At 67.2% G+C, this 12,600-nt stretch overlaps 1 protein-coding gene across 1 annotated transcript; it reads right to left on the bottom strand.

The window, feature by feature from the left end:
- Nucleotides 1-975: 975 nt before the first annotated feature.
- BNIP3 (BCL2 interacting protein 3) lies at nt 976-11,722 on the bottom strand. The gene is made up of 6 exons (XM_045068519.1): nt 11,560-11,722; nt 5,366-5,513; nt 4,788-4,872; nt 3,576-3,682; nt 3,355-3,504; nt 976-1,910 (listed from the first exon to the last, which is right to left on the bottom strand). Exons 1-6 carry the CDS (start codon nt 11,603-11,605, stop codon nt 1,865-1,867), a joined length of 582 nt encoding a protein of 193 aa, XP_044924454.1. The 5' UTR covers nt 11,606-11,722; the 3' UTR covers nt 976-1,864.
- Between the last annotated feature and the right edge of the window lie 878 nt (nt 11,723-12,600).

Raw genomic sequence — 12,600 nt, 5'->3', positions numbered from 1 at the left:
TACAAAGGGCCATCTGCGAGGCCCCAAGGCCTGCAGCGCTATTATCCCTCCCAAACGCGAGGACACACACACACACACACACACACACACACAATCCACGCAAACACAGCGCTTCGAGGAGTCCAATGTCCACCTTCACGCTGAGTGGGAGAGGCCTCGAGAAGGCCTAAGCCCCAGTCCCCAGGTCACTCCGAAAAGCACTTTCCCAACAGCCCTGGAGGCCTTCTGGCCAGTTCTGCTCACTGCTCAGGGCCACCGAGACGGGGACGAACGGCTGCCTTGCAGAGGGCCCCCAGTGGCCCAGGCGATGGCTCGGGAAAGCCACGGGGCAGCGCCCAACGCTGAAGACGGGGGGGGGGGGGGTGCCCTCGCGCGGCCCTGCTGGCTGTGGCCCTCACAGGCAGGCGCTCCAGACCCAGCCGCGGAAGAACGAGCCCCCGTTCCCAGCGAAAGGCAAATCCACCCGCTGTGAGTCACACAGGACTGGCTGGGCCGAAGCACGTCCGCGTCACTGGGAGCCTCACCTTTGCTGGCGAAGTCCCACAAACAATTCTCCCAGTGAGGCAGCGGTCCACAGCTGGGTCCAGGGTCATCATTTAAATGTAAGCAGAAGGGGCGCCTGGGTGGCTCAGTGGGTTAAAGCCTCTGCCTTCAGCTCGGGTCATGATCCCAGGGTCTTGGGATCAAGTCCCGCATCGGGCTCTCTGCTTGGCAGGGAGCCTGCTTCCTCCTCTCTCTCTGCCTGCCTCTGCCTACTTGTGGTCTCTCTCTGTCAAATAAATAAATAAAATCTTTAAAAAATAAAAAAATAAAAAAAATAAATGTAAGCAGAAATGTTAAAAACTAAAATGCTATTTAACACAACTGAGCTGAGGGTGGAAATGTAGGACAGATACACGCGGGGACACACGGGGCCCAGGAGGCAGCCTTGCGGAGGTCACGCCTCGGGAAGGTAACTGGACAGCGGGGCAGACGCCTGGTTTAATCAGAAAGCTTTCTGACCTTTATTTTTTTTTTTTACTGTTTTTTAACATTTCATTTAAACCATACATGACCACAGTCATCTCTGAAGGATTTAGCGGAGATTTATTTTTTCTATTTCCAGTCTCTTGTAGACAGAGGTTTGCTTAGAACGAAGCTGATTCTAGGAGACACGAACACAGAGAGAAGGACTCGCGTCAGCAATCCAGGCGCTGAGAGAGGAAGACGGGAGCAGGTGCCCAGGACAGGCGACGACCGTCCGGGGCGGCTGCAGGGCCCGCGGCTTCGTGTCGGAGGCGGACGCAGGCGGACGCAGGCGTCGGCATCTGCTCACCAGACCCCGCTGTGTGACCGGCAGCGGGGGTCGGCGGAGTCTGCAGCGGAGACAACCTGCCCACTCACACCCAGCGCTTCCTAGACCAGTGTGCGTGTAAGGCCACAGTATTCACTTGGGACAAACCCCGTATGTAGTTATTTTAATAAACATTCATTCTTATTTTAATAAACATTATTCATTCTTTTCAAATATAAAGTATTTTAACTGAGTAACGATACAGATAATTTTTGTTAAAATACTACACGTCGTATCTAGTGTGTTGAAATTACTTACACTTTGCTACTTATGGTACCCGAACAAAACTCACTACCCGACTACTACTGACGTTCCTCAGCAGCACATGCGCAGTAATTGATCCCGTAGGTTTGATTACAGCTTAGCGTGTTGGGGTTTTCGGTCTTGTCTTTCGTTCTAGCAGACGAGGAGCGCACGGTTCTCCGAACAGCCGGCCAGATCGAGAGACGCGCTCCGCTCGGCCCCAGGCGGCTCTTCAGCTCACAGCGCCGACCCCCCGCTACGGGACAAAGGCCAGCTTCCAAGTCTTCATCAGAAGGTGCTGGTGGAAGTGGTCAGGCGCCTCCCGATGTAGATCCTTCACAGAAAAAGCAACAGCTGTTAGCACGGGGCCCGTGGCTCTCCCGGCGGAGACTGGGTGCGCGGGGGCCTAGAGCTCCTGCCGGCGAGGACGGGCTACCCTCCCCCTGCTACTGAGAAGCTGGTATTGAATCCCTCCGTGAAGGTCTCTTCCCGGGGGAGCGCGTCAGGGTTCAGCGCCCCATCTTCACATCTACCTCGGAAAAGGGCCAGCTGTGCTCGTGCACGGATGCGCTCGGTCCCCGTACAGAGGCGGCCGCCGGCCAGCTGCAGAAAGGCCGTCGTGGTCTGTCTAGAAGTTCGCGCAGTGACACACTGCTGGGGAGTCACCACCCGCCGCACCCGCGGGCAGGAGAGAGGCCCCAGGGCCTGCCGGGAACTGCCTCAGAGGAACGAGGGGGCTGGACTCCGGGCACCAGAAGCTCCACGAGCCTCGCAGGAGCGGAGAGGGGCAGGGACAGGGCGCGGGAGCGGGCTGCAGGGACTGACCCCGAAACGAAGGCCCAAGCCAGGGACTGAATGTGCCCTGGGCCCTGCTCCCACAGAGCCTAAGCTGCTAGCCCTGGAGAAAACCCGAGCCCGGCTGAGCCACACGGGCCAGGAGGAAGCCAGCGGGGCCGTGCTGAGAGCCAGAGCTCCGAGCCGGAAGGGGGCACGGTCTGGCCCAGGACCGGGGAGGGCTTCACATCGGACACGGACGTCCAGGAGCCTCTGGCCCACTGGGAAGCCATGTCCCAGGCACAGTTCCCGGAACGAGGGTGTGGGGCTCCAGGGAGTGCAGGGAAGGCAGCCCTGTGCTTGCTTACTTCCCACACAGCTGGAGGGCGACACAGAACCTTCCAAGACCAGGAAGCGCCCACCGGCCCTAAGACTTCCAACACCCCAGGTCTCTTGCGCCCCAGCCCCGGGATCTGGGAAAATGCGGGCACAGTGCTTCAAGGGCTGTCTCGTCCCATTTCCCTGGGGCCCGGGAGGCCAGCCTCCGACAGACGCTCACAGTGACCGTCCGGTCTGTCCGGCCAGCTGCATGCACTGAACACCGCGGCACCCCAAGACAGAGGCTGGAGGGGAGCTCAGCCCGCGGCGTGGGACACCAGAGTCAAGTGGGGCTCGCTTCCGGGCTGCCGGAGCACGGCTGCGCTGTGCAAGTGGCGCGGCTCCCGAGCCTGGCCCGCTGCGGCGAGGGACAGCTCAGCGTGTCTGTGCAGCATCCGTCCACACGGTGCGAGAACGGACAAGTGTGGCTGAGTCCGCACGGACATGGACGGTCACGGAGGCACCAGGCAGACACGCGCCAGGGCTCCGTCGGGGCCACCCCACAGCAGGGTCAGGAGCGTCGGGCCCCACGTTACGGAAGCGGACGGACGATCTACACCCGGAGGCCAGGTCCCCAGATCCCCTCCCTCGGGAGCAGGCAGAGGCGGCCCCGCGGCCCCACTCACCCCAGCCCGATGGCCAGCAGGTGAGACAGCAGCAGGGACGGGAGGAAGACCTTGAGGAACTCCGCCGAGAAGACGCCCCCCTTCTTCATGACGCTGGTGTTCCTCATGCTGAGCGTGGCCGTGCGCTTCGGGTGCTTGAACAGCAGCTCCCTGGGGAGGGGACACGCGGTGAGCCGCCCGCCCAGCGCCCGGGACGCCCCCGCGCCACGGCACACACTCACTTGGGGGGGATGTTTTCTGGCCGACTCGACCAATCCCAGATCCAGTCCGAGTTCTTCTTCAGGATGCTCTCGAGTTCCTTCCTTCTCTCCAGGTAATCCTCCTCCGACTACGGCAGAAGCAACATGCGCCGCCGCTCAGCACCGCCCGGCCCCGCCGTGCCCGCACCGCGCGCCCCCCTGTTCCAGACAACACGGGGCAGCAGACGCAGTCTCCCGAGGAAGCAGGGCGCAGGAGGACGAGGGCGTCCACACGCCGACGCCAAGGGCGGGGCAGGTTTTCCGAGGAGAAAATCCAAGTGCTCCGCAGGCCCACAGGGCTGGGGCGACCCAGGGCCGCGCCACGGTCTTGGAAAGGGCGGTTTCGTCCAGTGGGAGGAAAAAACCAAAAACTCACACCTGCGATACGTAAGGCCAAACCCTAACGACAGGAGACTTTCTGGTGTTTTGCTTTTAAAAACTCTGAACCTGAGTCTGTGATTCCTTCTGAAAGTCGGCAAGACCCCCGCTCCCCATCCTGGAAGCGCTCTGGAACGCTGGGTACACCCGGCCAGGTGCCCTGAGATGGCCAGCTGGGGGACCCGGGAGGGACGGAGCCTGGGTGGGAGGAGGCCCGGTAGGGGGACCTCCGTGGGATCAAGGGTCCCGGCGGTACGGATCACAAGACCTGCTTCCGAATCAGCACAGGGAAGTCCCCTGTTCCGTGACCACCACTGGGACACCCAGAGGACGCTTCCCCCACATCCCGCCGCGCGCCAGGGCAGCAGTCCTAAGGCCCGCGTTCCCGAGACTGGGTCTCCCCGACAGCAGGACGCAGCCCCGCCCGGCACGTCAGACCCAGAGCATCCGCACACGTGCACGCAGCGGCCTCACGAACTGGACTGCCTGTTCCTGACCCGGAACACCAGCACGGCTCGGCACGGCAGGGCCAACCCGACGGCCAGCCGCGACACCGCTGAGGGGCCCCCAGAGGCCCTCCCTGCCAGCCCCATGGGTCCAGCCGGGCTCCAGGCCTGAAGGAAGCCACCCGCGCTCCTCATGCGTCCTCGGGTGGCAGCTGAGGGCAGTGGAGGCCCCACGACCTTGACACCTGCTCGGGTCAGCTCGGCGGGAGGCCGAGTGGGGGGAAGCCCCCAGCGCAGCTGTAAGCAAGGCAAGAGCCCCCCACCCCCGAGAACAGCGTTCTCTGTCCACCCCACTGCCCGCGCCGCCCACCTGAGAGCTGTTCTTCTCGCCGATGCTGTGCGTGTCGAGTTCCGAAGCTCGGGTGGTATCCTGCGGGGTCTGTGAGCGAGGCGGGCTTGGGGGCGCAGGGAGCAGGACAGAGAAACCGGGATGTGAGCACGGTTTCTGCTGCGAGGAGCCCAGCCCCCCGCAGGCCCGGCCCCCAGGCCTCCCTCCCACCGTCCCCGGTCCCTTCGGCTGAGCTCGGCAGGCGGCAGGAGCCGGGGACCACACGACCCCCAGTGCAGCCCACCTGCGGCCTTCTCACCGGGTCAGTGCTCCGCGGCACAGCCCGAGAGCCCCCGACCTTGGCTTTGTGACTCAGCCGTGCTAACACCCGGCAGCTCGCAGGGACCCAGCTGACGGGGTCAGGACATGCCGGGGGCACTGCGTGCGTGCCGGCCGCCCCCCAGGCCCCCGGCTTTACCGCGATCCCTCCACAGGCCAGACCCCATCCTTCCCAGCGGAGGGCAAGGCTCCGGCAATGCAGGCAGGGGTGGGGAGGCCACTCTGGGGCTCGGCCTGTGCCGGGGTAACCCGCACGCGCAGACGGGCCCCCTCACACCCACCTGTCGCAGTGGGAGCTCTTGGAGCTACTCCGTCCGGACTCGTGCTGGGCGTCCAGCAGGATTTTCTCCAGGTCGCCGTTATAGACCGACACGGAGGCCGGGACGCTGCTCCCGCTCCCGTTGCTGAAGTGCAGCTCCACCCAGGAGCCTGGCGGACACACAGAAGGGCCTGTGGGATCTGCTGCCCACTGCGGAGCCCACACGCCTGGCGCCCACCTCCCGCAGGTGCACCCCGGCGCCCCCGGACACGCACCGGCCGGTCTCCTGCCACCCCCGGACGCAGGGCAGGTGCCTGGCAACCCACTGGGCCAGCGGAGGCCAGCAGACCGCGACGCTTTCTTAACACTCAACTTTCAGAAGAGAAAGGGCTCGACAAGAGCTTCAGAGATTTAAGTTCTCTGAAGGTCTGTACGATCCCTGCGCCACTTATTTCCACGGCAGCACCGCATTCGGATCCTGACGCCCCAGGAACCCCGGACTGCTGGTCTGTGTTCACGCCCCTCAGAGCCAGAGGAACACACTCCGCGTAGGACAAAGGCAGGTTCCCCCTGAACGAGACTGACCAGGGCAAGCCATCCCCGACGTGCGCCGTCAGCCACGTCTTTGCAGGAAGAAGTCTGCCTTCTCGAACTAGAAATGACCGCAGGTGAACACCCCGCGCGGCCGGGCTCCGGATCCTGCAGGTACCGAGAGCTGTCTGGGCTCCGATCGGCCGCTAGCCCAACCTGGACGGAGAACCTGCCGCCCCGGCCCTCCCCCTCGCCCGACACGAGCCACGGTCTTCGGCAAGGCTGGGCTGTGGGCACCCCAGCAGCTGCACTTCCGTGCAAGCTCTCTCCGACCTCAGCACCGTCCCCGGCACGACCTCAGCACCGTCCCCGGCACACCACGCCGCGCAGAAGGACCGACACGTCAGCACCGCCGTCCGGGCGGCGAGGACAGGCTGCGCAGCTGCAGCCCGTGTCTGGGAAACCCACAGCTGGCAGAGTCCAGCAGCAGCCCCAGCCCGGAGAGGGTGGCCGCGAGTCCCCCACACACGTCCTGGAAGCACGGCAAGCAGCAGGCTCGGCCCCGCTGGGGAGGGGGCCGGGACCCGACAGCAGTGCCTGGGGGGCTGGACGTGGGGGCCCCGAGCGCGGGCGGATGCGTGTGTGTGGCTGAGCACCCCGCGCTGCTGTGGTTCACGAGCCCCTACTGCCCCACCACAGACCGTCCACCCGCGAGGCCTGCTGGACCTGCGTGCAAGGAGCGAGTGCACACCGCGAGGGACCCAGATCGTGACCTGAGCTGAAGCCAAGAGTCAGTCCCCTCGACAACTGGGCCACCTCAGCGCCCCCGGACTGCTCATGTTTCGTGGCAGCCACACTCTCGCTTCTGTCCACATGGACCCCGGGGCAGGCCCGCGGCCAGCAGCAGCACGTGCACATTCAGTGGCCCTAGGCCTCTGACACAGCCGAACGGGGGTGCGGTCCTCCCAGTCAAGCAGTCTTGACGTTGGGCCGTTCTGGGACGGTGTCCTGTGGGGCTCCTTTGCCGTTTCTCGGATTTCGAACGGAACTGGCCGTCTTCTCCATGCTTCCTGGCCACTTGGACGGCACCTTTTTAAACTAGCTGCTCACGGGCACCTGGGTGGCTCCGTCGGTTGAGTGTCTGACCCCTGGTCTGGGCTCAGGTCATGATCTTGGGGTCCTCAGGTCGAGCCCTGCGTCAGGCTCCGCGCTCTGCCGGGGTCCGCCTGAGACTCCCCTCCCCCGCCCCCCGCCCCCCACGCGCTCACTCTCTCTCTCTCTGAAAAACAAAGAAATCAATCAATGGTTCAAAAACCTCTTCCTCTTCCTGTGCAAGGTCCACATGTAAGATACAAGCCTTTCTCCACCGAACGCACAACAACGCCCCTGCGTCTCGCCCTTTCGGGTTTAATGTCCGTTCTTCCCAACGTTAGGTCTTTGCTTTGAATTCCAAGTCTCAATCTCCTTCTAGGCTTGAGGCCTGCAGACCCGGCCGGTCCCTGATGAGCCTGGCTGCCGTCTGTGCACGTGGTCCCAAACGGGTGAGGTTCTCCCTGCGGACGAAGAGCTGCCCGGCGCCACTCGCTGCCCAGACCGCCCTCGCTGCCCCCGGCCACGCTACTTCCTCCGCGAGAAATCGAGCTGGCCACATGCACGGGCCCGTTCCTGAGCCCAAGACAGTTAGTTTCTCTATTCTGTGGCACAGGTCTGTGTGTCTCCAGCACCATCTGTTAGAGGCCACTCTGGTGGCCTACAGAGGACGGGGCAGTCGGGGCACGGTGAAGGCGGACCCCAGAAGACAGAAACGCAGGGACCAGACACACGCCATGAGCCAGGTTCGCAGGGAACTTCAGGGCCGGCACCGTGACCCACGACAGCACAGCCCCGCACACCGTGCGATCGCCTGGCCCCACCCGCTCCCCTCTGCCGTGTGGACCGAGGCACCAGCCGGCCTCCAGCTGCCCAGTGAGCCCAACACGCGGCTAACCTGCCCGTGGCAGTGGAACAGGTCCCCTCCATTAGAGAAAACGCAAAGACCCCGGCACCCAGCTCACTAACGAAGATCACACACGCTTTCCAGTGACACGCGAACTTGTCTCTTTCACGCTCAACGGCTTGGCGCCGGCCGGGCCCACACCAGCACGTCCCTAAGGCACGAGGAGGCAGAGCGGCCTGCAGCCAGCACATCCCCAGGAGCTGCCGTGACTCCAGGCCATTCCACAGCCCGGCTACCCGGCGACCACGCGTCCGACCGAGCTCCGTGCCCCCAACCCTGACGCGTCATGAAGAAAGCTCCGGAGTGGGAGTCCGCCCCCGAGCCCCTCGGCGGGCTGGCAGAGCAGCCCAGGCACACAGTCCCGTTCTCTGAGGCTCCTTCCCCGTCACGCAGACGCCAGGCCGGGCTCGGCTCAGTCTGCAGGCGAAGGGGCGCTCCAGGGGGCCTGTGCTGCGTGAGGTCAACCGAGTCTGAGGGGTGGCATCACTTCTGACATGACCGGGGTGGGGAGGACGTGAGGGCTGTCAGTCCCCCCCACACAAACCAGAGACAGATTCTCGGGCCGAGCAGCCGACACGGGCTCGTCCCGCTCCTCACGCACCTGCCGCAGACTCCAAGCTCGGGGCTCCGACGCCCGGCCCAGTGCAGTCACTCCCTAAACAACTCCCAGAGCTCAGGAAGCCACTTCACTTCCCTCTACCCCGTTATCGGGAAAGACAGAGCTCAGGTACGCCCGCTGGAAAGACTCCCGCGCTGGGTCCGAGGAAGGGGGGGGCCCGCTCCCCGCGCGTCCGCTCGTCCAACCAAGTGTCTCTGAACCTTGCTGCGTGACGTCGAACCCACCTGCAGCCCCCGCTATCCCTGGAGGAGGGTGTCCACCCCGTGTGGCGGCCACGGCCCCCGAGGCACCGCACTACCACACTCTGTGTTCCAAGGGAGCACCTCCCGGTAGGGGCCCGTTATCCATAAGCCACTAATATCACTCAAATTCCGAGGGTTTGGGGGCTCAGTGCCACAAAGCAGGGAGAAAGGTCAGAGATGAACATTTTCCAGCAGACACACCTCAACACCGAGCCGGCCCAGCCGGAGCAGCACAACTCCTGCTCCCGGGGCCGCGGGCCACACTACGTGCCAGCGCGGACGTTCCTTCCAAATCTAGTCTTCGAAAACATAAACATCCATAACGGACACGGACCACCACGAGACGCACGTGATGTGTTTTTGTTGTCGTCACAGCACAAGGGCCGACGGAAGACCCCAGTGAGACAGACTCCTGTTTCTACAATCGCGTCCCAGAAAGCCCTAAGCACCGCGAGAAAGCAAAACAGCCCATGCTGGACTGTCCACGCCGTGGAGTCCAAAAGCTGTGCTCCCAGAATGATTGACCAGGACGAGAGTTTTATTATTAACCTGAACACCTGGGCAGGAAGCACAGCACGGCCCGAGCCCGGGGGGCGGTCAGCCAGGTGTTCAGCTCCCTTTCTGAGCAAGAAACGTGGGGCCTATGGCAGCTTCAGGCCTCAGAATCACGACGTGTCAAGTAACTCGGTACCCAGACGGTGGTGTTACCGGCCCAAGGCCGGCCGGCCTTCCCCGGCACGCCCCTCCCGCGGTCTCCCCGGCACGCACGCGGCTCACGGGATGCCGCTCACACAGCGAGTCCATGTCCCATCTCCCCACAAGCTAGAGACGGGGTGCCCAGCGCAGCGCCTGCCTCTCCTGTGACCCAGGAGACAGCCCTAGCCCCATGGCCCACTCCACGACCCAGGGCAAGTGTTTCCGGCCACCATGGTGGAGCCCACGAGGAAGGCCACCCCGCAGGGTGGCCCCGGCGGCTGCGGGAAGCCTCGCCCGGCACTCTGGAAGCTGGCGTGGAAGGCCGAGGCAGAGCCCAGCACACGCACGTCTTGCTCCAGTTGTAGCGGAGACGCTGGGCAGCCAGGGCGGGCGAGCACGGGCGAGGGCAGCGGCAGGCACCGCAGGCACCTTCGGGTCGCTGGGACGCAGCCCTCCCACGGCGATGCTGGACGCGGCGGGGCAGGGCGGGCTCGGTCCTGGGAGAGGCGCGTTTTCTCTCGGAAGCGGCGGGTTCTCACCGCTCTCCGTCCACACGGCCACTGGTCACCGTAATAGAACCGGGCTTCAGAAGACCAGACAGACCGAAGCTTCTCGAGTTGGGGGACACGGAATGAGACCGGCCGGGCCGTCAGCTCTGACTGTAGAGCGGCCCGGCGGGAGCACTCCGGGTAAGCCCGTTCCCTCCCCCGGTCGGGCGCCCGCTCCCTGCTGGCTGGGCCGCCGCCATTCCGGCCCCCCTCCCTCTACGCGGGGTCGCCTGCCCTTTTCCACTGGGCCTCGGGGCCTCTCACGGTGACCGTCGGGGAGATGCGGGGGATGGGCCAGGATCGAGGGGCCGAGCCCCCTTCGCTGCCGAACTTCCCAACACAAGTTTCCCTTCAGGAGATCAGCTCTTCCTCTCCAGACCCCTCTGGCCAGTGGGCGGCCGGCCCCAGCGGCCCTGCGGCTGGCCGCAGACCGAGCGCGCGGGGCGGGGGGCTACACCGCCCTGCAGCCCCGGGCCCACGAGCAGCTCGGCTCCGAGTCCAGGGGTCCCGCGGGAAGCCAGTGAGGCCACCCCCTCCCCGTGACGCCGTCACCATCAGCTCGGCGAGCGGCTTTCCCGGGCCGGGGGCAGGCCCTGACCGGTGCGGCTGGACAAGGCGTCAAGCAGAACGTCCGTGGGCAGAGGAACGGCCCTGCGGGCACCTGCGCGGCCCCCGCTGCGCACGTCCACAAGAGGTCACCCCGCCAGGACAGGCAGGGGACAAGCACCGCCTCGGCCGGGAACCGGGCCGGACGCCCATTGCTCGGGGCAGCCGCGCGGCCCGCGTGACCTGCGGCGAGTGGCTCCGCCCTCCGCGGCCGGCCGGTGCCCGCAGCACGGACGCCCCAGACGCGGCCCAGGCCGGCTCCCCGCGGTCTCCGCGCCCCGGAACCGCGTCTGCCGAGCACAAGCAGCGCAGAGACGGCGCTGGGCCGAGAGGCCGGGGTGCGGCCGGCGCGGGACCCGCCTCAGCCCGGGGTCGGCGCGGGGCGGGGCCGAGCCTCAGCGCCGCGGACGGAGCAGCCGGGCGGGCGGAGCCCTGGGTCCCCGGCCGGTCCCGGAGCGCGCGGGCGCCGGCCACACCCGTCGGGGACGTGCCGCGCCGCGGGCCTGCGCCCGCCCCGGGAGACCCCGCTCAGGCCCCGAGGCCGCCGGGGCCCGCCGCGACCCCCCGCAGGCCCGCGGACCCGCCGCCCCGGCCGCTCCGGGGCACAACGGCCGGGCCAGCGCGGCTGCGGGAGGGGCCCCGCTCCGGGAGCAGGAGGGTCTGCGGGCCGCGGCGAGGCCTGGGACCCCGTCCCCGAGCCCGCGCCGGCCGCACGCGGAGCCTCCTCCGGCGGCAGGACCCGACCCCGCAGCGCCCGGCCCGCGAGCCCCGCCGGTCGCCCCGAGCCCGCCCTCCCGGCCCCGGCCCCGACCCCGGCCCCGACCCCGGCCCCGACCCCGACCCCGGCCCCGGCCCCGACCCCGGCCCCGACCCCGGCCCCGGCCCCGGCCCCGACCCCAACCCCCGAGCCCGCCCTCCCGACCCCGACCCCGTCCCCCGACCCCGGCCCCGGCCCCGACTCCGGCCCCGCGGCCTCACCCTGCAGGTTCTCCTCCTGCAGCCCGGGGGTCCCGCTCTGCGACATGGCGCCGGGCGGACGGCGCTGCGGCGGCGGCTCGGGGGCGCCGGGCGGCGGGCGGGGTCGCAGCTCCCACGCGGCCGACGAGCCCGACCGACTGACGCGCCGCCCGACGCACGACGGATAAACGGCGCCGAAGCCGCGGCGCCGCCTACTGGCCGGGGGCGGGGCCTGGGCGTGCGCGAGAACGCGGGGCGCGCGGGGCGCGTGCGGCGCGTGCAATGCGTGCGCAGGGCGGTGGAAGCCTCGCCCAAGGACCGCAGCGCGCGTGCGCGGGACAGGGGCCGCCGAGCGGAGCGCGCGTGCGCAGGGCAAGATCTGAGGAACAGGACGCGCGTGCGTGAGGCGTGAGGCGAGGGGCCTGGGGGGCGGGGTGCGTGTGCGCAGGCGCGGTGGGGGGCGGGGACTGAGGTGGTGCTGGGGTCGCCCTGCGCGGGCCGGGGCCGCAGGCGGGACGTGGTCTGCGGAATCCTGGTAGCGGATTGCGGGACTGACCGACGACGGCGCTTCGGGACTGCGGATGCGCTGAGTACCCGCCCTTCACCTGCAGCGACCGCCCACGGGTCCCGCCCCTCGCCGGAGTGACCGGCCCAGCGGCCCCGCCCCTCACCTGCAGCGACCGCCCACCGGCCCCGCCCCTCGCCGGAGTGACCAGCCCACCGGCCCCTCCGCTCACCTGCAGCGACCGCTCACCTGCAGCGACCGCCCACGGGTCCCGCCCCTCACCTGCAGAGACCGCCCACCGGCCCCGCCCCTCGCCGGTGTCACCAGCCCACGGGTCCCGACCCTCACCTGCAGCGACCGCCCACGGCCCCGCCCCTCACCTGCAGAGACCGCCCACCGGCCCCGCCCCTCGCCGGAGTGACCAGCCCACCGGCCCCTCCCCTCACCTGCAGCGACCGCCCACGGGTCCCGCCCCTCACCTGCAGCGACCGCCCACGGGTCCCGACCCTCACCTGCAGAGACCGCCCACGGCCCCGCCCCTCACCTGCAGAGACCGC

This window comes from Mustela putorius, unplaced genomic scaffold (genome assembly GCF_011764305.1).
Source record: "Mustela putorius furo isolate JIRA1106 unplaced genomic scaffold, ASM1176430v1.1 tig00003909_pilon_pilon_pilon, whole genome shotgun sequence".
Classification (NCBI taxonomy): domain Eukaryota; kingdom Metazoa; phylum Chordata; class Mammalia; order Carnivora; family Mustelidae; genus Mustela; species Mustela putorius.
This window is presented reverse-complemented; position numbering and strand designations above follow the sequence as displayed.